At 37.3% G+C, this 26127-nt stretch overlaps 1 protein-coding gene across 18 annotated transcripts in view; it reads left to right on the top strand.

The window, feature by feature from the left end:
- The window catches only part of SYNE1 (spectrin repeat containing nuclear envelope protein 1), a 387933-nt gene that overhangs the window by 300799 nt on the left and 61007 nt on the right, over nucleotides 1-26127 (top strand). For all 18 annotated transcript variants that reach the window (XM_036222821.1, XM_036222818.1, XM_036222811.1 and 15 more), the window contains 14 exons: nucleotides 519-668; nucleotides 1160-1336; nucleotides 1737-1892; nucleotides 6134-6289; nucleotides 7529-7699; nucleotides 9472-9605; nucleotides 9986-10190; nucleotides 11861-12043; nucleotides 12614-12760; nucleotides 14881-15035; nucleotides 15456-15603; nucleotides 17655-17749; nucleotides 20551-20785; nucleotides 22567-22761. In XM_036222821.1, the coding sequence (XP_036078714.1) occupies nucleotides 519-668; nucleotides 1160-1336; nucleotides 1737-1892; nucleotides 6134-6289; nucleotides 7529-7699; nucleotides 9472-9605; nucleotides 9986-10190; nucleotides 11861-12043; nucleotides 12614-12760; nucleotides 14881-15035; nucleotides 15456-15603; nucleotides 17655-17749; nucleotides 20551-20785; nucleotides 22567-22761 (2307 nt within the window). The remainder of the gene's footprint in view (nucleotides 1-518; nucleotides 669-1159; nucleotides 1337-1736; nucleotides 1893-6133; nucleotides 6290-7528; nucleotides 7700-9471; nucleotides 9606-9985; nucleotides 10191-11860; nucleotides 12044-12613; nucleotides 12761-14880; nucleotides 15036-15455; nucleotides 15604-17654; nucleotides 17750-20550; nucleotides 20786-22566; nucleotides 22762-26127) is intronic.

Here is a 26127-nt window from a genome sequence, read left to right as displayed (position 1 = left end):
GAATGATTCAGAATTCTAAGTATCTTTTAGTTAAAGACTGAGGGAATTGGCTACACTCTTAGGAATAAATATTGGAGTGCCAAAAATCTAGAAAATGATAGTTTGTAGTGTGGTATTTTTCTTTCTTTTAACATTCCTGAGTCATAATACACAGAGATTTTACAAGATAATTAATAAAATACATCTGTTGAATGTTTTGTAGTTAAGGTTTTTTTAAAAACTCTTAAAACAAGCTATAAAATAACAATTTTTTCTTCTTTCTGGTGTTTTGATTAATTAGCTAATGTTTATACAATGTTTATAGTATTGGATGTCAAGTGAACATAGGACAACTATTATTGTTCAGTGTTTGCCTGATGTTTAATCCTAAGCTTCCAATGAGGATAAGATCCAAAAATGTCATTAAGAAGTGTTATCTCTCTTGGTACATTAATAAGAATTGATGTAGGGTTTTAGGTTAACAGAAGTTGCGTTTGAATTTTAATAGTTGTGATTTGTTCTATCTCTTGCTTGGGCAGCTCCAAATGGACAAGCTACCTTCTCGCCATGCCATTTCTGAAGTCATGACTTGGATCTCTCTCATGGAAAATGTCATTCAAAAGGATGAAGAGGACATAAAAAACTCCGTAGGTTACAAGGCAATTCATGAATACCTTCAGAAATATAAGGTAATTAAAATTTTTTTTTTAATTTTTAACTTTTCATGTTTCAGACTATTTTATTTGAAGGAACTCAAAACTCAAGTTATGAAAATTGGACCTTGAAGTATGTTTCATACATAGTGACACCAGACGGGTGTACAAGATAAGAAAACTGCCTCCCTGGTTAGCAGCATAAAAACGGTGTCCAGTATTAAGAATAATTCAGGCATATTTTTATAGCGAGATTATACAACTTATCCTATTTTATATTCTCTGTCATATATATGTGTAAATTCAAAATTCATAAATTTAATTTATATTTTGTATATTCATGTATATGTATATTCAGTTTCCGAAAATAATGAGTTGTATGAATACACATAGATTGTGCCATTTGGACTAAGTCATGCAAATGACCATATTAATTTTGAGGTTTCTTACGGCTTTCCAACTCCTGATAAAATGTAGGACGTTTATTTACATGGCCTTGTTTTCTTATTTCCTCCTTTTCTTTTTAGGGTTTTAAGATAGACATTAACTGTAAACAGTTGACAGTTGATTTTGTGAACCAGTCCGTGCTACAAATCACCAGTCAGGATGTGGAAAGCAAACGCAGTGATAAGACTGATTTTGCTGAGCAACTAGGAGCAATGAATAAAAGTTGGCAAATTCTGCAGAGTCTAGTAGCTGAGAAGGTAAGCCAAGTAGCTCGGCTCTGCCGTCTGTATTTCATGAAAACTCCAAGAACAAGTACACTCTGTAAAAAAAATTAAATTCGCTGAAGGTTGCAGTGCTTTAAATGCTCTTTGTCGTGTTAATTATTTCATCTTATGGACCCTCCACTCTTTGTATATTGTACATTGTTTAATTTTTTAAAAATGCCTCTTAATTTCTTTTGCCTTTGCTTCAAGTCGACTTAAGTTCTTGTCTTGTGTACCAAAAATAGTCACCGATTCACGTTTTATAACATTTCATTTTTAATTATGTATGCGATGGACCATATTTGAAGAGTTCTCAATTTGGAGGAAATAGTGACATGCCCATGATTTGAATTTAAAATAAAATTGCAAATTTTGTTTTATGATGTTTGTTCAGATTCAGCTGTTGGAAGGCTTATTGGAATCTTGGTCGGAATATGAAAATAATGTACAGTGTATGAAAACTTGGTTTGAAACCCAGGAAAAGAGGTTAAAACAGCAACATCGAATTGGAGATCAGGCTTCAGTTCAGAATGCAATGAAAGATTGTCAGGTAATGGGTCTAGGTGGCTAATATGGACTGTTTCACAATTTCATGGCACATGCAAAAAGAATTTGTATTTCTTAAGAACTGAAAGTTAAATATTAAAAGATGTTCCATTTGATTATGTGAGTTTATAGAATTTTTCTAAACTTCCTATGAATTTGGAATTATGAGAGTTTTGAAACACTCCTAAGAAGCTGCTGGCCCTCATAGACTAATCATCAGATTTAATGAATATCAAAATTTTGACATATTTGCATAAATTTTTTCTTTTCTTCTTAAAAATTTTATAGTGAACCCAAGATGTAGCATGTCATTTTATTCTTGCATGCTATAATATACAGCTCTAAAACCCTGACTTTTCTTATATAACCATAATATCATTACCACCACAAAAATTTTAACAACAATCCCTTAATATTATTTAATGCTCAACCCATAACACTGTTTCCTCAATTATCTTTAAAATGTCTTTTTTTTTTCTGTTAATTTAGTCACAAAAAGCTGCAACAGTGTCCATTTGCTACATTGACTTGTTAGATCTCTTAAATCTCTTTAATATTTTTCTAATACTATTAACTTGTGCAGAAATTGTAGACTGACCCATACTTCCTGAAAATGTCATATAACTTGCTTTTCTCGTCCCTTAATTTTCTACAAATGGGAGTTAGCGCTGGAGGCTTTATTGGATTCTGATTCAGCTGTACTGAGCAAGTACTTCACAGGGGACACTGTTACTTCCTACTGCGTCCCGTGGGGAAGCACTCAGTGACTGCTCGTTCTGCTGTTAGTGATAAGGATCATGGGGTTCAGGTAGACTGGGCGGACTCTAAATGTTTTCAAGTGTCTTAGGAACACTTAATAGTCCCTCAGGTATTCAGGCTTATACAAAAGAAACATGACCTATGACCATTAACTCTGTAATAAATTCTCTAAAATAATTTAGTAATTTGTAATGTGTTACAGATTAGCTGTGAGGTTTCTCTGTAGTGTTCCCTGAAAACAATTGCAGACTCAACTGGGAAGTCATTCTACAGAAATGTTTCTTTTCCCCAACCTCTTTTTTACATTCTGGATTTCAAAAAGAAAGGCCTTTGGTAATGAGCTTCTTTCCAAGCGTATTTTTTTTTTTTTCTCTGTGGGTCACATGTAAAGTGAGATATATTTACGCTCACAATCAAAGTGTTTTGGTTCAGGAAATAAAAGACCAGATGCCTTGGTGCTGGGGTGACAAGCTAATGGATTACAATTTTGAGGGTTCATAAAAGTGGCCAAGAAAACCATCATACAGAGAAATACCTGGACAATTTTTTTTAAATGCTTCAAATAAAAAAAAAAAAAAAAAGCTTTACATCCAAAGATGGGTGTGCAAAAAAGATGGCAGACCAAAAACATACATCATTGCATTTCCAATTTTCCAGGGGCCAGTAGTATTTCTAATTTAAGCCATTGATTCTAAAATGTAGAAATAAGCCAGAATTTCAAAATTGTACTTTGAAGGATGAGTTATTTTCCTGGCGAGTTCCTAAGTTAAAATGTTTCCACTAAAATTAAAATATAATTTAAGTGTTAATATTAGCAGCGTTAGTGCTTCCTTGTTACATTGTTGTGATAAATTTTACGATTAAAACACTGAGATAATGTATTATTATAACTTTCCTCTTCTTTTTTCCTTCCTCCTCTACTTCTTTCCTCTTTTTTTTAAACCTTTTTTCTTCTCTTTAATTACTTTTATACTGCTATTTTCCATTTAGTGTCTTTTCATGTACATGTCTTCTATTTCATAAAGAAAGAAATGGCTATCTGGACGAGTTCTAGTTCTTTTCAGACGCAGATTTTAGCCTCCCAAAGGGTCACACCAGTCAGCATCAGGAAGGAAAGCTTGAAGTGTGGTTTAAAGAACTTTACACCAATACCAGTTTGTAATTTCAAATGGAAAGTTGTTTTTTTTGAAACCGAGGACAGAAAGAAAGTAGATCACTCAGTTATTTTGGGGATCATATATAAATCACAGTAGCCTGACTGGCAGGTTCTAATTGGCAGTAACACAAACCTTGTTAAAAATTTATTGTCATTTTGAGAAATTGTTCCTTTGGACCAAAGTGTGAAATTCAAGCCAGCATATTTAAATTGGTGACTAAATTCAAGCTTTATTTTGTTTTAAAAATCTTGAACATTTTTCTACTCTTTCAGAGGTGATTTATTAATTTAAACCAACATAAAAACTTGATATTTATGAGTTAGCTCAAGTTAAGAATAACTTAGTATTGCAACAAATGTTAGGTTTGGCTTTTTCTTTCATTGATTATCTTTTAATTATTATCAAAAGGAAAGGAAAACATACCTTCATTTTGCACAAAATATGTATTTCAGTCCTGTTTTCTTCCTGGGTTTTGCTTTTATGCCAACATAAATGTGCAGAGCATTTTAGAGATGTTTTTCTAAGCAATAGATCATTAATTTAATATTGCTCACTGAAAGAAGTTAACATCTATGGATAAATAACGATAAATTTAATCAGTGGCTGAATTTTAGAATTATATTAAAAACACATTGAAAGGATTATTTATGGTTATTTAATCTTTTAAAGAAGTAGAGAGAAATAGCCTTAAATAGTAAAGTTAATTCTGTTTTTTATAGTACATAAAAGACCTGTAACTCTCGTAATCATCATATTCATTTTCTGATTAATTACCTAAGCTGTCAAAATATTGACAAAATTGTGAAGTAGGAATGAAAGAACAATATTAAAAGCACAAATGATCTCTTTGGGCTACTAAATGCATGAATTTCTAATTAATACATCCAGGCAAAAATAGCTTCATGATAATTAGATTTAAATAAATAAATTTACACTGAACCATGGCAGATTACCAAATAACTGAATATAATAATACTATTTTACACTTGCCTAGTTTTTAACTCCTTAAAAGATATTTTATGTGTTTATCTAATGTTATCTTCTTTGAAATAAGAAAATGTATTATTCCTATTTTATAAATGAGATAAAGAGCGATTTAAAAGTTGGGCCACATAGAAACAAAATTAGAAGAGACACAATATTTATAATTAATACAGAATAGCCTGGGCTCCTCGCTTTACCTTGGCGATAGCACTACCCAATCCCAATCTTCTTATCCATTTGTGAATCATGAAAGGGAGGCGCGGATCCCTTTACAGAATTGACCCATTATCCAAAGTTAAAATATTTTGGAATTTTCTTCTCTCAACCTCCACACATCTAGTTCTGGGGATGTACTTCTGAATACGAGAATGTAACCTGCCTTAATATGTGGCTTCTCACATCACCCCAACTTGGCGCTGACATTCTCTCCATGATTCACACCCAGCTGCCTCGCCTCCGGCACCGGGCTGAGAGTCAGCAGGCTCAGAAGGCTGGTTCCAATCCCACCTCCGGCCTCACCAGCTCTGCAAACTGAGTAGATCGTATCACTCGATCTCCCGCTTATTCATCCATAAGATGCTGATAGCCATCACAGCCTGCCTCACTGAGCTTTCCAAATGCTCAAATGGCATTCAAATATGTTAAAATTATGATGTATGGTTAAGTATGATCTCCAGGTCATTGCCTCATTTTATTTTCTTTTTTGAACATTTCGTAGTGAAAGTTAAAAATGCACATCCCAAAGAAAATGAAGATTTGATTCATGAGAAAAACCTGTAATTTTTTCGAATCACATAGAATCAGAGTATTTTAGAGAAAAATAAAGGATAATAGACATTCTGAAGAAACTGAGACAGTGGAAATTTTTAACTTATACCAAGTGGCCCAGCACAATAGTAGCAGAAATGTGACTAAATCGCAGAAATGTGACTACTCTGGCCCAGAATACCATTCCGTTGCATTTCACACTATGGGCTAAGATTGGGTAACTTTTCCAACATGAAGATGCATGAATTTAAGAATATATTCATCTTAACCATTTCAGATGTTATTTCCTTCTTTATAGCTTCTTGAAAAAAAAAATTATATGGTACCATTTCCTTATCTATTAGGTAATCAAATTTTACTTTTTTAAGTTATGCTAATTTCTCATGGGATAAAAAAAAAAACTATTTTTAAAATTCAAATGTAGAAATACATTTTACTGAGGAGACCCTCTCCTGAGAAGGATAATCTTTTTGGATTAGTAAAAATTTTTAGGAGATGAGACTATAATGGCTCAATTTCAGTGCACCAGAGTTCCGTAATAGAACAATTTAAAATGACTATTTTTTAAATCTTTTAGGACCTGGAAGATTTGATTAAAGCAAAGGAAAAAGAGGTAGAGAAAATTGAACAGAATGGACTTGCTCTGATTCAGAACAAGAAAGAAGAAGCGTCTGGCATTGTCAAGAGCACACTGCAGGAGCTCAACCAAACCTGGGCGCATCTAGACCACATGGTAATGTTGCATGTGGAGAACTGATTCCAGGACCATGTTTGCCACCTCATGTCCCAACATGACATGGGTGTCAGTTTTCCTAAAGTAACTGAGCAAATAATTACAACTTTATGCATCATCTCTTTCTATTAAGTTCACTTCAAAGTCTAGCTCTGGATATTTTCTATGATAAACATTATTGTGAACATTACTCCCTTAATACGCTCATCCATCACTATGTCCATAGATTTCACCTAGGCACAGGCAATTCTCAAATCTGTATGCCCAACCTGGATTTCTCTCCTAAACTCTAGGTAGAGACAGAGACAGAGGCAGAAAGAGACATCCAGCTCGTAGACATCTCTTGCATAGCCAGTAGACAGCCCAGACGTCCACGCCCAAACCACCTCTCACTCCTCCCCTGCAGACCTGTACTTCCTGCCATCCCAGTTAATGAGAGCTCTAACCTTCTGGCTGCTTGGGGAGAAAACCGTGGAGTCACTCATCACTCCTGTCTTTCCCTCCTGCCCCATATCTTCTCCATCAGCAATCTGATCAGCCCTGTTTTCAGAACGGCTCCAGAATGCAACCTCTGCCCCCAGCCCCGCAGCTAGCTCCTAGGTCTCAGGCACCATCACCACTGCCTTGATTACTTTGCTGACCTCCTGAATAGTCTCCATGCCGGAGAGGTCCTGTTAAAATGGAAGTCAGATCGCACCAAGTCCTCTGCTCAAAACCCCCAACAGCTTCTTTTCTCTTTTGGAATAAGGCCAAAACCCGGTGAGGGCCTGAAGACCCACAGGGCCTGGCCACCCTCCCTCCCACCCCTCCCTCTCCCCCACCCTCCCCACCCCACCCCCGCCATCTCTCTGACTTCATCTCCTGCAGCTGTGCTATGGTTCATTCTGTTTCTCGTCTCCCTCTGCTGTTAAACTCAGTATGCGTGTGGTATCAACTATATTGACTTTTATCACTTTTATATTATATTGATATATATTGCATATATCATACATAAAGGTTGCATATATATAAATGCGTATGTAACCTATTTTAGCATTTTAATTTGGACCGAGTGTTCCAAAATATGAAAGTCACCGATTTCAACGTTATTACATCTTTTCGGGTCCTTTTTTGTTTAGGTTAATTTACAATGCCTAAAACGCTGATCCAGTTCTTAGTGTTTTTCTTGTTAATTAAGCATATATAGTAGATCATTTTAAGTGCTGTGCAATCTCAAGAAGTGTCTGTCTCTTTCAAAAGGTCGGGCAGTTGAAGACACTGTTGAGGTCGGTGCGCGACCAATGGAACAGCCACAAGGTGGCCTTCGATGAGATAAACGGTTACCTCATGGAGGCCAGATACTCTCTTTCTAGATTCCGTCTGCTGACCGGCTCCTTAGAAGCTGTGCAGGTTCAGGTAGACAATCTTCAGGTAAGGAATAAACGGAAGTGACTTTTAACATACTTTTTAATCTGAGAAATTAAAAAAAAAAATTAGCAAATGCAGACATCATCCTGGACTATTGCTGTATACTGTTTCCACTTAATTATTTTTTAAATATTTAAAATTTATTTTATCTACCATTATTTGTTACTTATTTAACCTTGCCCGTGAATACCGAATTCTGCATTAGCTGGTGTATAATTAAGTGACTTTAAAAATTCTGTCATACAAATGTCCACATGAGCGTATTTTGTAAAATGATTCTGTACCCAAATCAACCTCCTTGATCCATTGTCGCTGCCTTTTGTGTCTTTCTTTTCTCTTTTCCTCCTGCTTCTCCAAACATATGCTAAGGGATTAAAAAGAAAGCAAAGAGAAAAATAGCAAAAAAAAGTGGTAAATTTTTAAACTCTTAAGTTGTGTTCATTTGGCATAGTGTCAGTGGTCTATGCAGTGCGCGCACATAAACGCTTTTTCTAGCACTTACTGCTTACTGTAATGTGTCCGTTACCATCATATTCATCCAGAATGACATTGCCGATGCTCGACTCAAACACTCCTCCTATCTCAGGTCACTACCCTCAGGTTAGCGGCTGCCCTCACTCCCCTGTGCACTGGGCACTGTCACCTGTCACTGCTCTTTGTCCCTGGCTAAATAGTGGAGACCATGCGGTGGAGAGGGCTGGCCCCCGCAGGATGCGACGCCAGCAAGAGCGAGCATGTATCCGCCTGACATCGGTCCACTTCCCTGGCTTGGGAGCCAAAGTTTATACGTCGCTGCCTGCATTCGCAGAATTGCTGAAGGGAACGCCTTTGGCGGGGGGGGGGGTGGGGGGGTGGGGGGGGGTGGGAGGGGTAAGGGTGGGTGGTGTCAGGAAGGAAGGAAGGATAAAGTGTGCATATAATTTTCTTAAACCTCAAATAGTTGTTGCAGATACTAAGAATCATTAAACCTTGTTTTGAGAATAATAAGTTTGCAAACAGATTTCATAACTTTGAGGAGGTTAAAAGTACTGTCTAATTTATCCTGTTCTGTGTTTAACACCTACAAATACTGTCTAAAGATATGAAAGAATTCAGGGCCTTTTCTTTGCATAGTTTGATTTAATGGCAATAGATATTGGTATTAAATAGGAGTGGGTTTTTATAACGTACTCGACTGCGGAATGTTGCCAAGAACTGAGTCTATCACTTCAGCAATATTTCTAGGGAAATATTCTTAAGTTCCTTCACTGGTCCTTGGTAGAGGACTCTGACAAGCCCATAGCCCATCTAGGAAATATTCTTTGTGAGGGAGAACACCCACAATAGAAGTGAGAGAGGGTACTCAGAAAAGCCATGATTTCTTAAAGTCTAATTATTGCGAGCTTCTGGTAGAACATCTAGATTATAAGACGGAGACCTGAGTGTTGACTTTGAGCAGCAAAGGGAACCACAGAGTGACAGAGTGCATATATACCACCGCCATAGTGTCCTGCTACGTGGGGGACAAGGACACCCTACAGGAGCCTTGCCAGCAGCATTCCAGATGCCACTAAAAGAAGGCTTAATTGTTAATGAAGAATCCCTTCTCATACCCGTAAGAATGAAATCATATACAGAAACGATCCTTGAAAGAAAGCTTATAAAGCTTTGGAGCAAAGTCGTGGTTTATGTATTTGTATGTGCATATTTATGAAAATAACTAAAAATGACTCCTAAACTTGGTTATTAGAATTTAGATCCTGTCATTTTATCTGCGGTGTTTTTTTCTTGGGCAGAATCTTCAAGACGATCTAGAAAAACAGGAAAAAAGCTTACAGAAATTTGGCTCTATCACCAACCAACTATTAAAAGAGTGTCACCCACCTGTGACGGAAACTCTTACCAATACATTAAAGGAAGTTAATATGAGGTATGGAACATGCTAATTTTACACCATTTTGCATTACTTATATCTGTGTTATAAATAATGACAATTAAAATTTCCTGGCATTTGGAATTTGAGCTTTATAGATTCTATTCTATTAACCTTTTCATTTTCACAAAATGAATTTCATGATAAGTAAATGCAATAAAGATATTTAGAAGGAAATTAGAACCGGCATATACCCAAAGACCAACCTCATCCCTGTTTCTCTACCCTTGAAACGAGTGGGCAATGTTCAATAGGAATGAGAAATCCTTGCATTATTTCCAAATTCACATGAACTAGGGTCACGAGAAATAAAATAGTAAGTGACAGCCTTTGGTGAAAGGTGGCAGTCCGTGCATGAGAGCTGGCTCTCGTCGCAGGTGGAATAACTTGCTGGAAGAGATCGCTGAGCAGCTGCACGCCAGCAAGGCCCTCCTGCAGCTCTGGCAGAGATACAAGGAGTACTCGCAGCAGTGCGCTTCCACCATTCAGCAGCAGGAGGATCGCACCAACGCGCTCTTAAAGGCAGCCACTAGCAAGGACATTGCTGATGACGAAGTCGCTACATGGATTCAAGATTGCGATGTACGTATACTCCGGGACAGTCGTGTTTTCCCAGAATCCCTTCCTTCGACTTCTCAAGTTCAGCAGGGTTAGCGCTGATGTGTCTGAGCTTTTGGTATGTCTTGGTATGTGAGACAAGTACCCAAAAAGAATTGTTTCAAGTATTAAGGAGCCCGCTAGGTTTTTAGAACACATGTGTCAGATTTAAAAGGATCCTTCCATTGTTTCATTTTAAAAGATGGGTCGCTTTTCCATTTTTCCTAATGGAATACTATCCATGTGAATGATTTAAGCTGTTTTTACAGAGATGGTCAATATAAGAAATGACCATTTGGAAAATACTGTGATGTATTTTTTAAAAATCTAGTGTTAAAAGTTTGGTTCATTTAGGTTCATTATCTTTTATGTAAGCGTCAATGTAATTTCTTCTAAGAATTTAACAGTAGAAAAAAGTCTTTCTCTTCTGATTTATGAGTGTACTTTTTAAAATAGCTTTTTAGAATTTCCCTTTTTCACTGTATCCGCCAATAACCTACTTAAGTTTTTGGGAACAGTTCTCCTGTTTTACCCGTTACATGGCTCTTCTTATTTGTCCTTGTCTTTTTTTTTTTTTAACAAATATGTTTCAGATATTTTCTTATAAACTTTCCCACTCAGTCTGTTAGAATTAAGCAAGTTATAAAAAGCACATAGATAAAAATTTAACCTATTCTAATACCTTCATGCTAATAACAAATAATCCCTTTAAAGCCAAAGTTTAATATTTACAGTGAAGAGAATTCACTGTTTTTTCTCCTTCTATATAGTTTATCCTTAACGGGGTTTTTCATCTTCAATTTTCAGCCCTCCTGAGTTGAGATATATACTCGTTTTAAAGGGTAGGGCTCCAAGTTGTTTTTGTGAGTTTGTCTGATATCTCTGTCAAGGTCAACGCCGCCTTTGCTTTCCTTCCTGTCACAGTAGTCCCTGTGTAGGCACAGCAGGCCCTGCTCACTCCTCCATGTCTGGCAGGGCACCAGCAGCAGGTGGAAGAATCGGTCATTTGTCATCTCTTAGCGGCACAGGGAAACCAGAAACAGAGAATTTTCATTGGCTTATAATTTTTAGCATATAGGAGGGTCCCATAAAAAGTGGAAGCAAGAGACACCATGGAAAATAATGGAAGAACAGCCTTCCCTTACCCGCTGCTCACCAGAGTCACAGAGAGGGCTCTGTACCCCACAGAGATGAGAGAGCAGACCGTAACCAGTACGGCGTGACCACCTGCATCTACAGAAGATGCTGTTGACAGGCTCATCCTTGTGTCTATAATATTAAGTAGAAAAAAAGTAAAAGATGATACTGTTTTCAATTGCATATCAATTCTGTGAAGAAGCTGGAAAAAACTGTCAAAATGTTTCCACTTTTCGACTCTACTGGTAGATGCTTTTTCTGCATTCCCCAATGTCCTAAAATGAATCTATGTGGCTCATTTTTTATTATCAGAATATTAAACATATTCTTAAAAATGCGAATATGCATACATATTTTTAAAAATTAGATTCCATTCTCAATTATTTTTTCTGCTGTTGAAGATAATTTGACAAATAAGAATGGAGTGTCTCTAAATGTCTGGCCCTTTGCTGATTGTTTATAATAAGGAGCACACTTAACACGCTGTTTCGTGATGGGTATATTTTCATCTTCTATAGGACCTCCTCAAAGGACTGGGGACAGTGAAGGATTCCCTTTTTGTTCTCCATGAGCTGGGAGAGCAACTCAAGCAACAAGTGGATGCTTCAGCAGCCTCCGCCATTCAATCAGATCAACTCTCTTTGAGTCAACACTTATGTGTCCTAGAACAGGCTCTTTGCAAACAGCAGACTATGCTACAGGTACGGAACTCGTACTCAGTATGTGTTATAAATTGGGTGTTCTATAACATCCGGGCATAAACATAGGAAAAGAAGGGTTTTTCGTCATTGAGGCGATGCCAACTTCAAGCACAAAAAATTTTAAAAAATAAGCTAACTTGGAAGTTCCAATGGGGATAAAGGAAGGTGGGAGTCTGATTCTGTTCTTTACCATGTAATTTTCCCCCTAAATTGATGACTCTTTCCATGGTACTGAGTAAAATGTGTTCAATTAATAAACACGGAGTGGCTTTAATATTAACATTCCTGTTTATACGAGAAGTATATTTCTGTTTGATAATATAGTTTAAAAGTGACTTTTATTGGTTAACTAATTGACAGTACATAGAAATCATTTTAAGTTTTAGGGGAAAATATAGTAACAAAAATAAAAAAAAAATTTAAGTCATCATAGCCTTGTTTCTTTAGGAATGGCATCTTGAGAATGGCAATTTGACATAAGAACATGAAAAATGATTTCGATATTCACTTGTCCTTTCACTAGATTTCTAAATGCCAATTTTTTTTTTTTTTTTTTTTGTAATGAAAAAGACGGGCGTTCTTGACTATGAAACCTTTACCAAGAGTTTGGACGCTTTGGAGGCCTGGATCGTAGAAGCTGAAGAAACGCTGCAAGTTCAGGACCCCAGCCCCTCGTGCGACTTCTCAACCATCCAGGAACGGATGGAAGACCTTAAGGTACATGTGTTAGAATCCTAGTCCCAGATCTTCTGTCTTCATTCTCAAAATCTTAAGGAAAACTCCAAACTCCTGACATAGGCCAACCTGTTATTTTCAGCTCCCAAGGAAACGCTCGCCAGCTCTGCTCTCCTCCTCTCTTGAGAACAATGAGCTGTGCACGGGTGGTGGGTGACCGGCCAGGACCTTTCCTGAGATACCACTCACTCCTCCATCTCCCTACCCATATCCCCTCCCCACGCCCAGCCTGTCCATCATTTCCCTCACAGTCCTTGAACCTCCCATCCCCATCATCACCCACTCCTAACTCAAATGACCTGACTCTTGTCCTAGACCACTGCAGCTCCCTGCAGCTACCCCTCTCCCTCTGACCCATAGCTGCCAGAAGGATCTTTTTTCTCTCTTTAATTTTTTTTTCAATTACAGTTGACCTACAATATTCTATTAGTTCCAGGTGGACAGCATAGTGATTGGACATTTATATAACGTACAGAGTGATCACCCTGTAAGTGTGGTACCCATCTGATACCATACCAGAATGATCTTTTTATTTTAAAGGCTTTTAGTTAATTGGGAAATATTTTAAGTATTCAGTAAGGTAAATAAGATAATACAATAGATATGCAGATTTTATTATAGCATTCCTCTGCTTAAAACCCTCTATGGGTTCCATTGCTCCAGGGTAAAGACCAGTGTGGGTTATGAGGCCCAGCATCACCTGGCTTCTGCCTTCCTAAGAGTCTCGTCTTCCCAGAGTCCATCTCATCCTCCAGCCACCTGGGTACCACATTTCTTCCCAGTGTCTGTGTGCGTGACGTTCCCCCGTTCTGGAATTCTTTTCTTGTTCTCATCGACTGTCTCTCAACCAAAAGAAATACACTCCTGGTCATTTTGTTCAATGTCATTCTCTTAGGAAAGCCTTCACCTCTGTCCACGGTCAGGCTCCCCGGTGACACACTTCCACAGCCCCGTATTCTGCCTCTTCAATGTTTTATCATGCCGTTTAGTTACGTTCACGCGACGAATGACTACGGTTGTCCTCTGTCCTGTTGGAATAGCACCTTCCTCTCTGCACGCACCGACAAGAAGGCCCGTGTCATGTCAGTGACGTCCACTGCCACGGTCGACCCACAGAAATCCTGTCGTCTCATACTTATGCTTTTGGCTTCCACAGTCGGAAAGGTTTATTCTTTCTTTAGGATGTTTTGCAGAGCACGCAAAGAGAAAACACACACAGCCGAAGAGGCCCTGACGTTTCCGCCTTCCTGTAGTCAGTTTCCTGATGGAGTTATGAATGCCCATGGGAAAACCAGTACGGGCAGCTTTGTCCTGTGCTTGAAAGGGAGCAGAGAGATCTGAAAGCGTAGACTGCTTTCTCAGTCGAGTCTCGCCAACTTTAGAGTAGGGTTAAAGGACCTAAAGCTGCAGCTCTTAAGATAAAGCGTGGTGATTTCAAAATTTGAGCGGGACTGCGCTCCATCCAGTGAGAGCCCAGCATCTTTCATTTACTCAGCCATCCCGCTGACTGGCTGGGTGGCCTTACCTGGCTTACCTGGTTTCCAGACTTCTCTTTCCTCATTGCAAAGTGAGAGTAGTTGTGCAGTACCTTATGAGATTGTTTTCAGGATAAAATGAGTTACTGTATTACCTGTAAAGCTCATATAACAATGCTTGGTTCATAATAAGTGGTCGGTAAATGTTAACTATCACTCTTATAACTGTTATTATTATCATTAAATAATAAAGGAACAGATGTGCATGGATGACCAAAGTAGGAAATAAGCCTCTTCAGATAGCAGCATAATTTTTATTGATAGAATCTTTATCAGTTCTATCAAGCATTACTTACGAGTAAATAAACCAAGTAAATAATGCAGAAAATGGTCCATAAAGAATAGTGAGTATCTGTAGCCACAGTAGCAGCAGCAGCCGTGGCAGCTGGTTAGGAAATGCAGCTCTTCATTCTGCAGGCCTGGTGATTGCAAGCAGGCAGCCTAGAAATGCACAGGAGACCAAAGACCAGCCTCTTCCTGAGATCCAAAGTTCACTGCGCACTTTGAAAGCCCTCTGCCTGCTGCTCTGACCATGGTGCTAACCCTGCTTTTAAATCTCGCTTTCAGGGGCAGATGTTAAAATTCAGCAGCTTGGCGCCAGATTTAGACCGTCTGAATGAACTTGGCTACAGGCTGCCCCTGAATGATAAAGAAATCAAGAGGATGCAGAGTCTGAACCGGCACTGGTCTCTGACCTCCTCTCAAACGACAGAAAGATTCAGGTAGCGTCACCAAGAGACGTTTTGGCCGGTCTGATGTATCAGGAGCAATAAGTTCATGATTTGTATACATTTATAAATGCTAGGTCTTTCTAACGATACAAAATTTGAACTAAAATTGAGAAACTCAAATTGTAAAGTGGTTTTCCATGTTTCATGTACTCAATATTGTTTTAATCAAAAAATGAAAAACTCTTTTACCTAAAAGTATGTTAGAGAAACATATATAATCTTATCATTTTTTAAACTTATCATTTTAAACTTTTTTTCCTTCAATTTTCCTTTTTTTCTTTTTTAAAATTCTACCACCTAACTTGAAAGTTTTGTGGTCAAATTAGATTTAGAGGCAGATATAAGATAAAGATATAAGACATAAGAATAAGCAGCAACATAACTACCACTATTTTTCCTTCGTTCTGTCAGTAAGTTGCAGTCATTTTTGCTACAACATCAGACTTTCTTGGAAAAATGTGAAACATGGATGGAGTTCTTGATTCAAACCGAGCAAAAGTTAGCAGTAGAGATTTCAGGAAATTATCAGCATCTTTTGGAGCAGCAAAGAGCACATGAGGTAAGTTATGCCAGCAGATTTGGGGGTAATAAAATAGTTTAGCCCATTGGAAGATGCTGCACAATGCCATGTGGAGGACTTCAAGTGCCGTATCTTGTGCCGACTCTGCTCAAATGCGTCTTTTGCCGAGTCTGCTCAAACAGCTTGAGGTTTTGATAGCTTAATTACAAAAATGTGGTCCAGTTCTTTGCTCCATAGTTGGGTATAAGCATGTTGCAGGCCTCAATACCCTGAAATGGATAGCGCCCAAAACTGTGGTCAAAGTCTGTTTACAGAGGGGCAGGGGAGGGTAAGTGAAGAGGGTGTGTGCGGAAGGAGAGTAGAAAGTTAGACTCAGTTTTCAAACTGAGTTACAGATTACATTAACGTTGCCAAGGCTACTTGCTGGACAGATTAAGCTTTGATCTTAAAAGTCTTTGATAAATTAAAATCGCATGTTCTTTATAAAGTATATATGCATTCTATACTAGGAAATCAAGCTACTTAATATCCACAAGTGGACCGCTTAATCAAATTGCATTATGATTATTTCTCAAGAAACACTGAGAATGAACTAGATACCAAAAGCGAATTAATTAATTAGTCTCTATTTTGCTCTTTGCTGACATAATCCAAGTTCCTCCATGTGTTTCTGAAATATATGCAGATGAGAAATAGGATTTACCTAAAAGTAGAGAAAAAGCCTAATGTAGAACTTAAAAGAATAAAACTAATTTTAAATCATTTTGTTTGAATTTAAAAAATAGAGAATTTAAACATGTCTAAAATGTTTTTAAGTTCAGTTTCATAGAGTTGACCAATGATAAAATAAAAAGAGTGAATCAAAATTACAGTGAGATATCATTTCACACTCACTAGGGCTACAATGAAAAAGATAACAAGTATTGATGAGGATGTAGAGATATTGGAATCTTCATACATTGATGGTGAGAATGTAAAATGGTGACTTTTTTGGAAAATAGTTTGGCATTTCCTCGAAATGTTAAACATAGAGTTACCATAGGACCTAGTAATTCCATTCCTAGGGATATACCCAAGAGAATTGAAAATATATGTCCACACGTATATGTGTGTGGACAAAAACTCATACAAGAATATTGTTCATAGTGCCATTATACATCATTCCCAAAAAGTGGACGTAACCCAAATATCCATCAATTGGTGAATAAATAAAATATGCTATACACATACATTAGAATACTATTCAGCAATAAATAGAAGTGCAATACTGAAACATACTGCAACGTGGATCAACCTTGGAAACATTATGCTAAGTAGAAAGAAGCCAGTCACAAAAGATCGTGCATCGCATGATTCCATCGATGTGAAATGTCCAGAGTAGGCAAATCCATAGAGACAAAATAGATTGGTGGTTACCTAGGGCTGGCATATTGAGAGGAAATGGGAAGTGACTGTTAATGAGCACGGAGTTCTTTTGGGGGTAATGAAACTGATCTAGAATTGATTGTGGTGTTGGTTGTACAACTCTGAAAATATAGTAAAAACCAATAAATTATGTATTTAAATAGATGGATTGCATGGCATATGAATCATATCTCAGTAAAGCTGTTTAAACAACAATCAAATAATTGGAAAGACTTGTATTTTTTAGTAGTGAGATAATTTTATTAACTAAATTAAAATGAAAAAAAATACTGAGTTCCCCCAAAATGTTTTTTTTTTCATTTTTCAACTTTTTAAAAGGTCCTAAATTACTCTCTGTCTGAAAATGGATCATATTCTGCATACAAAAAAAATAAGAATACAATATATATGTTAACTAACTTCATAGGTGATTTTGAAAGAAAGGAGGGGATCATAATTTTACTTTAGCCAGTTTTTGTAAACAAAAATTAAACTTTAAATATATCTTAATTAATGGTTTAAAAATACATTATTTCTACACTGCAGGATATCACACATATCCTGATTCAGCTGGAGATATTTTCCATAATCTTGCTTCAACCAGAATTTTTAAAAACTTATTAGAAAACTCATCATTAAAATTAGGAACTCTAAAGTATGTTTTTCTTTTTTTAAAAAAATAATAGTTGTTTCAAGCAGAGATGTTCAGTCGTCAACAAATTTTGCACTCGATCATTACTGATGGCCAGCGTCTTCTGGAACAAGGTCAAGTTGATGACAGGTAGGATCTTTGATATATTATTATGAAGAAAGGTTCCAGTAAATTAGTCATTTTCTTTTTAATGAGCAGATTAGAGGGCATATATCCAATCTTCCTAGGGCAATTGTACTGCAATGGAGCCTCAGTAATTGCAGGAAAGGCTTGTCTGAATCTCTGAAATGATAGAGTATTGAATCTTTTTAAAGAACTGCTATTATATTATATGAAGGACATAGAGTACTTGGAAATCACCTAGCCAACCTTTGCTAGTAGTCTGTAGGAGACTGGAACTAATAAATAGATCAGAATGAATTGTATCAATGATGTATCAATGGTTTGTAAACAGATGCTTCTAACATTTTTATATGGTTACAGAAATTTTATGTCTAAAAGGAGCAGAGAGGTCACTAGACCATCCTTCTTACTTATAGATGAAAACTCAAGGTCCTGAAATGTGAACTGATTTGACCAAGGTCATGGAACAGAGTAGCACAGAATCAAGCCTAGAACTCACGTATCTGGATTTTAGTCAGGACCAGCCAGCTCTCCCATACCATGATCATTCTACCAGATTTGAAACCGCTATACCTTAAGTCAGATTACACTTATCCTGAAAACCTACTTCCTCTTCATTTACTTAGCAGATCCTCTCTTTATTGAAAATGAAGAGGTAATATATCTAGCTCCTCTTTAGATTTCTGGTGTGTGAAATTGATGATTCTGTACTATATTTACATTTCCTAGAATAATATTTACTCAATCCCATCTACTTTCTGTGGTGATATTTGCAGTATAAACCTCATTTATTTTATTATATATGTGTATATCTCCCATAATTGAGGACCAGTAGTTGTGATTATAATTAATTTAGTATTATTTTTTTTAATAGAAAATAAATTATTTTCATTGAGAGGGTTTTTAAAAAAAAATGTTTTGAAACCAATTTCAGTTTTAAGTGGATATTTCTTTGGATGAACATGAAAGATTTTCATGGTTAAGCTTGGAACAACAAAATGTGATACCATATTTATTCTATTCTAAGTAAGCCAAATTTAATGTGAACTTTACAGAGAATTTAAAGCCTTCAAAATAAGACAAATTCAGATGTAATTAACTTATCTTTTGCTTTATCCTTCCCTAGCCAACTCTATAACAATATTATAAAAGTTTGAGTCATTAAGTGAAATAAAATTTAAAATTCATGCACAAGCCAACATCTATTAAATTTTAAATGTTAACAGTTAGGGAAAAACACCAAAGAGATGAAAATATGAGGGTTGGACCTGAGGATAATTTTGAAAGTTGCAAGTGAAAAAAAAAAAAATTCAGATTAGAACACGTCGACAGTAAGAAGTCCCCAGATTACCAGTTTATTGTGTTTTCAAATTTTAGTTATCACTTTTTTCAGAGTTCCAGTTCAGCAGTGGGAACAGTGTCTGTTTTGAGTAGTTCCTCATGCTGGCAGGTAGCTCAGGACAGCTCTGTTCTTCAAAGTGAAGATAAAGATTCCGCAAAGAGATCTCAGATGGTCACCTGGTAGGGAAAGCAATATGCAGGGTACTTTCTGTGTCGTAGAACATCCTTGAGTCCTGGAGTTATACTTTCTTCAGAGGTGAGAGAAGCTTATAGTTTTTAGGGAAGTCTCCATAAACCTAATTCGCCACATTTGGTTCTACTGCGATTAGAGTGTAAATATCAGAAATTTTCTTTCAAAACCAGAATCACTAATAAAACTTTTGGTTTCAAAACCAAAGTTTATGGTGGCCCTAGATATAGGTTTCAATAATTTTGGAGCCCAGGATAGTAAGTCCAATTCAGATCCAAAGTCACCCTCGTCCAGGAGAAATAGCATATCTAGGGAAGGAAAGCAAAACTAATACAATAGATCGAAGCAATGTTACACATTAGTAATAAAATACAAGCTGTAAAGAAACTTGTTCTGTTTGATACCGGGCAAACCAGTTCTAGAGCCACAAGTTGAATGTTAAAGAAAACTTTGTAAAGAACTGTCAACATTTTTTAAAGGTAGAAAGCACAGAGATAGGAAAAATGAACTGGAAAAAAAAACTGAGCCTATTTAGCTGGAAATTGAGAAGGCTTAAATTAAATTTAATGTGTGCATATGTATGGACAACCTTTATACAGACAGTGATGACTAGATAATTTTCATTTTTCTAAGAACAAAGTGAAGTGGGTTTAAAATATAGATGGGAAAATTTAGATTACCATGTGGAATAATTTGCTAACGATTGGAGCTATTTATTATCAGGGAATAACAGAGTTTATGGAGTACAGTTTTTTAAAAAAAATCTTTAATAACATAATTTTATTTAAGTGGCTCATGACTCTAGCTAAAATAACCCAGTTTTGTTCGTCCAAATTGCCTTATAATTCTAGCTGAAGACAGAGGTTGTAAATAAGCTTTGTTCCTCATTTTCTCCTGCAGTAGCACTCACAAGATACTAGTACATGCTGCGTACATCGCTATGGTTGAGCTCAGGGTTTGAGACCATTCTCATTGTTACTGCTGACCTGTGCACTCTGGGAGAAGGTGAACGACAATGACCTTATAGATATGCCTTCGACCTGTACTGAAACATGAGAACACGCACCGTTTGCAAACACCGATAGTTTAACTGTTAGCAATTTTTCAATAGACCTTACAAAAGACCTGATAATATGTCATGGCATGATGTTTGAAAACCTCTGCCCTAGATCAGTCCTCAGGGCTACGGTCATTGAGTATGTATACATTGGCTGATAATGTAACTACATCCAAGATAACAGTGTTTTCCCCCCCTGTGTGATTATTTCTTCACCAGAGATGAGTTCAACCTGAAATTGACACTTCTCAGTAATCAGTGGCAGGGAGTGGTTCGCAGGGCCCAGCAGAGGAGAGGCATCATCGACAGCCAGATTCGCCAGTGGCAACGCTACAGGGAGATGGCAGAAAAGCTTCGTAAATGGTTGGTCGAAGTGTCCTATTTACCCACGAGTGGTCTCGGAAGTGTCCCAATACCACTGCAACAAGCGAGGACGCTCTTCGATGAAGTACAGGTAAGGCGCGAAACACGCTGTTTTGAAACCTCTTCTACAATCCCACTGTCCACTTTAGCCTCAGTTCTTCAGAAGGATTCTGGAGTGACATTGGAATGAGTGACAAACATCGTTCGCAAATGTCAACAGAAACAGGGAAAATAATTGCATTCCAAAGCCCACAGTTAATGATGAAAGTCTGGCGAGCACCAGCCTCTCACAGACATTCCCTCCACTTCACACGCCTGGTCCTTCCAGCAGTTCGTTGAGACTCAGCATGGAAGAAAGACATCGGCAAGGGAATGGTTATGTGCATCTCACTCACGAGCAGTTAAAACATGTCACTGAAATAGTCTGGAGAAGGTAAAAGGCTCAGTCCTTCTTGAGCTCTCGGTCCCTTCCTGGCCTAACCCGTAGGTCGCCAGCCTGGGAATCTGGGACTCCAGCCTCTTAGATGGATGCTTCCTCATGCTCTCATCAGTCCTTCCCAGTGTATCTCGTGGGTTCCTGTTCCTTCGAATGTCACTGTTTTCTGCTTCCTCTCTCCTCCTCACTTCTCTGGGAGAGCTCAGCTACACACATGGCTTCGTCTACCCCTTACGAGCAGAGAAAGGCCAAATTGGCATCTTCTGGTCGCATTTACCTCCTGAGCTTTCGACTCATGTATTCGACTTCCCTTTAGATGCACATCTATGTGCATCACAGACTTAATGTCTGTGGGCTTCAACAAAGCCTGTGATCTCTGGAACAACTTCCTCCATCAGCCCATTTCCCATGCACCTGATCTGAGGATATGTCATCACCAGCTATCAGCCAGGAACCCCAGAGTCATTCTATAGCTACACTCTTCTATTTTTCCCCCTTTCCATATCTAATATTCCTCATTTCCATCCCTACTGCCATTGCCCAAGACTGGGTGCTCATGCTTTTTTTTTTTTTTTTTTTTTTTTTTTTTTTGTGCCTAGATAGACAATAGATTTCTAACCTGTCTGAGTAAGTCCAGTATATACCTTTTCTCCATTGCATTTTCTACTATACCATTGAATGCTTTAATGTAAACACATCGTTTCCCTGCATAATATTCTGTGAATCTCATTCAGTTTTATTACAAAAACCAAATTCATGTGCAAGGTGTGGTCTTGTCTGACCTTCTACCTCTTTCTTATGTGCATCCTATACCCCAGGCACTGAAAACTACATCTGGGATCCTGAACTCCTCGTATTTACCTTGAATAGTGAATTTGCCCATTCTTGTTTCTCTGCATGCAAAGTGTCCTCTCCCTGACCCCTGGCCCTCATGTGACACCAGGCCCTTCTTTATCTGGTTGTGTTCATATGTCTTTCAAGTCTTTATCACTTTGAGGAAGCCTCTCTGTGCACCCTGCGTGGGTTGGAGAGATGAGCCCTGGTCTTTCTTTGAATTAGGTAGTTTGTACTAAATATGCATCCCCAATTTTTTTTTTTTTGAAAAACAAAAATAAATAGATCTAACTAAAACTTGTAAAAAAAACAAACCAAAAAAACCGCTATAAGTAGCAATGCGTTGTTCCCTGTGCATCCGTCTTATAGCGCAGTTTCCGCATTGCATCATGACTGTATTTAACCTGGGGACAGAAACCTGTTGGATTTTCATTCGCTTACACATCGCTTCATTCATGCCCAAAGTACCAGCTCAGTAAATGCTTGTTCAATGAAAGACACCATGGTCTGTAGGTGAAAATGGCGGATCGTTTAAAAATGCTTAAGAGGAGGGAAATGGTGGAGCAAAGAGTGAGAAAGTCAAAATCTACGGTTTCTCTTAGTTCAAAGAGAAAGTGTTCCTGCGACAGCAAGGCAGCTACATCCTGACGGTGGAGGCCGGCAAGCAGCTCCTGGTCTCTGCTGACAGCGGAGCTGAGGCCGCCTTGCAGGCCGAACTCACGGAAATCCAGGAGAAATGGCAAGCGGCCAGCGCGCGGCTGGAGGAGCAGAAGAAGAAACTGTCCTTCTTGTTGACCGTGAGTTCAGCCCTTTCCTCCTGCAGATGTGATACAGTTCAAAGACTCTTCTGATAGTTGTGCTGCTTCTTCCCATTGTGATCGGTGAATCTAATAACGCAAAGGTCGTTAAGTCATACCCTGCAGTGTTTTGATCCCCTCCCTGAGTCACATTTAAGACTTTGTCCTGTCTTGCGTAAAATGGAAAAGTTTCCTGATTTTTAGCAATTTGTCTTTCAGGAAAAATTCCCCCAACAAAGCAGTTTTAAGTCTAATAAGACAGTCCAAGTGATGAATTCTGATTTATGGCCAGTGCTAAGCCAGGAGCTATATAAATCTGTATAAAATCTGTATTTAAAAAACTGTGTAAATCCAGACAGGAATGCAAAGGATAGATTCTACTTTCTAACCTAAAGCTCTAAAGTGGTTTTCAAGATTGATATCTCTTATTTTATAGCAGGGAAAAACCTATCCAAGAAGATACTCTTGATTTGATCTTAGCTTATCCAAGCGTGTTGCTATGAGATAAAATCTCCAGGAGATGTATTAGCTTTTAGTTGGATGCAGATCGTGCACTGATCACACAGCAAATTTAGGGAAATGTAGATTTATCCAGCCCTCCCACAAGATGCATTTCTCCCTCACTTTCAAATCTATCTATAATACAAAATTATATCAGCAGTTGAAAAAGGCCATGGTCTCTAAACTCAGATAAACCCAAGTTAAAACTGTAGTAAACCAAATATCTTGGTTGACTCAATCTATCTAAGCCTCAGTTTCCTGATCTGTAGAGTGGGTATGGTTACATCTCCCTACGGCATTGTGAGGATTTAATGAAATAAAAACGGTAACTCATGTGGCACAGTACCTAGCACATATTGAGCACTCTATAAATGATGCTAATTATCATTGTTGACATTATTCTCATTTTAAAAAGTGAGCACAACTAAATATTACAGTATATATGTGTGTGTGTGTGTGTGTGTGTGTGTGTGTGTGTGTGTATATGTAATCATCCACTCTTTAATGGTTATCTGTTAAATTTGGCCTGTCATCTTTTTTTGATCCATTAACTGAAGTTAATGGAATATTTTTTTTAAAAGCTTAAAGTATGCATAACCATTGGGCTTATTCTATTAAATTTTATTTAATAATATATTACCTGTGTGTAAGAATTCCACTGAATATCTATTAAAGAACTATTATTTGCACACAGTATGATTCATCAGTAACACAATAAGCCTCATTCTTTTCTCTCAGTGTTTGCTTTAAGGAAAGGATTAAAAACTTTGTTAACTCATTCTGTAGAGAGCATGTTAATCATATATTTTTATTTAGTTGTGATGGATTATTGGATACATTTCCAAGACCTAAAAAGACAAGATGACTGAGTCACTGCATTTGCTTTTCTTGTCAGTTTGTTGCTTGTCCACTTTGATAGATGCTTGCAGACCATGACATTTAGTTATTTCCATATAATTAATGTAGTAAAGAAACTTGAGCTCAGAATCTAAGCCGTCCTTGGAAAGGAAAATCCCTATTCTTGTTAAAGTTTACTTTATTTTGAATCATACACAAGATCCTATTTGCCTAAGGAGTTTACAAAGCTAAATTTTAATGTTTATACAGCTTCATTTTGCTGTATCTTTTCCCCACTGTTATAATATACTTATCTATTTTTAGCTTTTAATTTAATACTCCAAGTGAATATGCCAAAAATACAGTAATTATAATTCTATGCCCTGAATATTTACCCGCTTCACTATTGCCTTTTAATTTTGTTATGAAAAATAAGAAGCTGCCTTTTTCTCTTTTAGATCAATGAATATTTATTGACTGTGGTTGATAGATTTCAGAGTGTATGATGATTTACTTAAGAATGCTGTTCAATTTAAATAGTATCTTTCTGTCTACTCATTATGCTTTGCATCGATGAATGAAATGTAGCCTGGGAACACAGATGTTTTAATAAAAAGAATGAACCAATCTGTCCAAGATAGACAATTTTTGTTGTTGTTGTTATTTTCTTGTGAATGGTAGGAGGGAATGTGGTTATACCCTGTAGAACGTTCCTTGAAGAAATTTAAAAGAGAAATGAGGATCTTGAGCCAAACTCTCAGTTCACTTAGAAACTAGAAGACATTCTGAGTAGGAAGGTACTTTTAGTCAATACTTCCTAAAGAAGACAGTTGTAGCAAATAGCACCCATGGGTTGCTGTGTGAAAAATAAGTCACCAGAGGGGAAGATAGAAAGAACCAGAAAAGACTGGTAAAGATGGAAGATATAATGTAAAGAAAAATGCGACATGATTTGGCACCATCCTAATTATTAAAAGCAACTCTAGCTGTTGTTAGAGTTTGGTAATTTAAGTTATGGGAACTGGCCGCTGGGGAGGAGGCCAGGAGTGGGGATTATTAGACAAAATTAAGATTTGTTTAGTTGAATTTAATTTGCACTGGCACTGAGACACCAAATATGAGTTAATTTGTAGATAGGGAGCGATAAAGAATTAAGTCCCCATTATGAGTCCTTTAATTTTTTTTCTTTTACTTTTTTTTTTTTAAATTACAAAAGAAATACATGTGTCTGGTTAAAAAAAAAAAATTTAGATAGTAATTAAAGTATGTAGAGTAAAAAATGAAATTTCCCCTGCACCACCAGCCAAACCCAGTTATCTTCTCCAGAAGTAACCAGTATTACTAGTTGGCGTGCAGCCTGTCACAACGTAACCACGTGTGGCAGTATGTGGAGCTCTCCGTAGTCCACACGGCCTCGACCTCCTCATCCCTCCATCTTCTTCTTCTTCAGAGCACTTATCGGTACTTGGCATGTTAGATGTATATTTAAAATTTTTACATCGTTTGTCTTCTTCCGCTTATTGATCTTTTTGGGCGTTTACATACTACATATTTGACCCTTGATCACGTATGTTTCTGCACTCATCAAGGTAAAGCCAGTCGAATGCCATTGCCATGCCTTTTGTGGTTGCGTTTCTACCTCTGTAACAAGGCAAATGCATGTACCGCATAGTGCTGATATACTGGACTGAGTGAGAGTCAGAGTTGTATTATTTTTACATTCATCTCACTTCTTGTACTCACACATATTTTTATCCTGAAAGAGATTCCATTTCCTTTTCTTTATTTCTTGTAGTGCATTTGAGATAGTGCAAGCATTGGGATAATTATGGGCAGGGTTAGGAAAGAGGAAAGTCCAGTGATTCTGTTCTCACCTCTGCAGATAGATTTAGATTCAGATAACATTTTTTGTACCATGACATTCTGGACATTGTACTTGATGCCATGACACCCATTGCTTCTTTTTATCCTCCAACAAAAGTCACGTAGATAATAAGTAAGGGTCAGTTTAGAACTCAGTTCATCTGA

This window comes from Rousettus aegyptiacus, unplaced genomic scaffold, assembly GCF_014176215.1.
Source record: "Rousettus aegyptiacus isolate mRouAeg1 unplaced genomic scaffold, mRouAeg1.p scaffold_m13_p_1, whole genome shotgun sequence".
Classification (NCBI taxonomy): Eukaryota; Metazoa; Chordata; class Mammalia; order Chiroptera; family Pteropodidae; genus Rousettus; species Rousettus aegyptiacus.
Note: the sequence above shows the minus strand (reverse complement) of the source record. Positions and strands in the feature narration are given on the sequence as shown.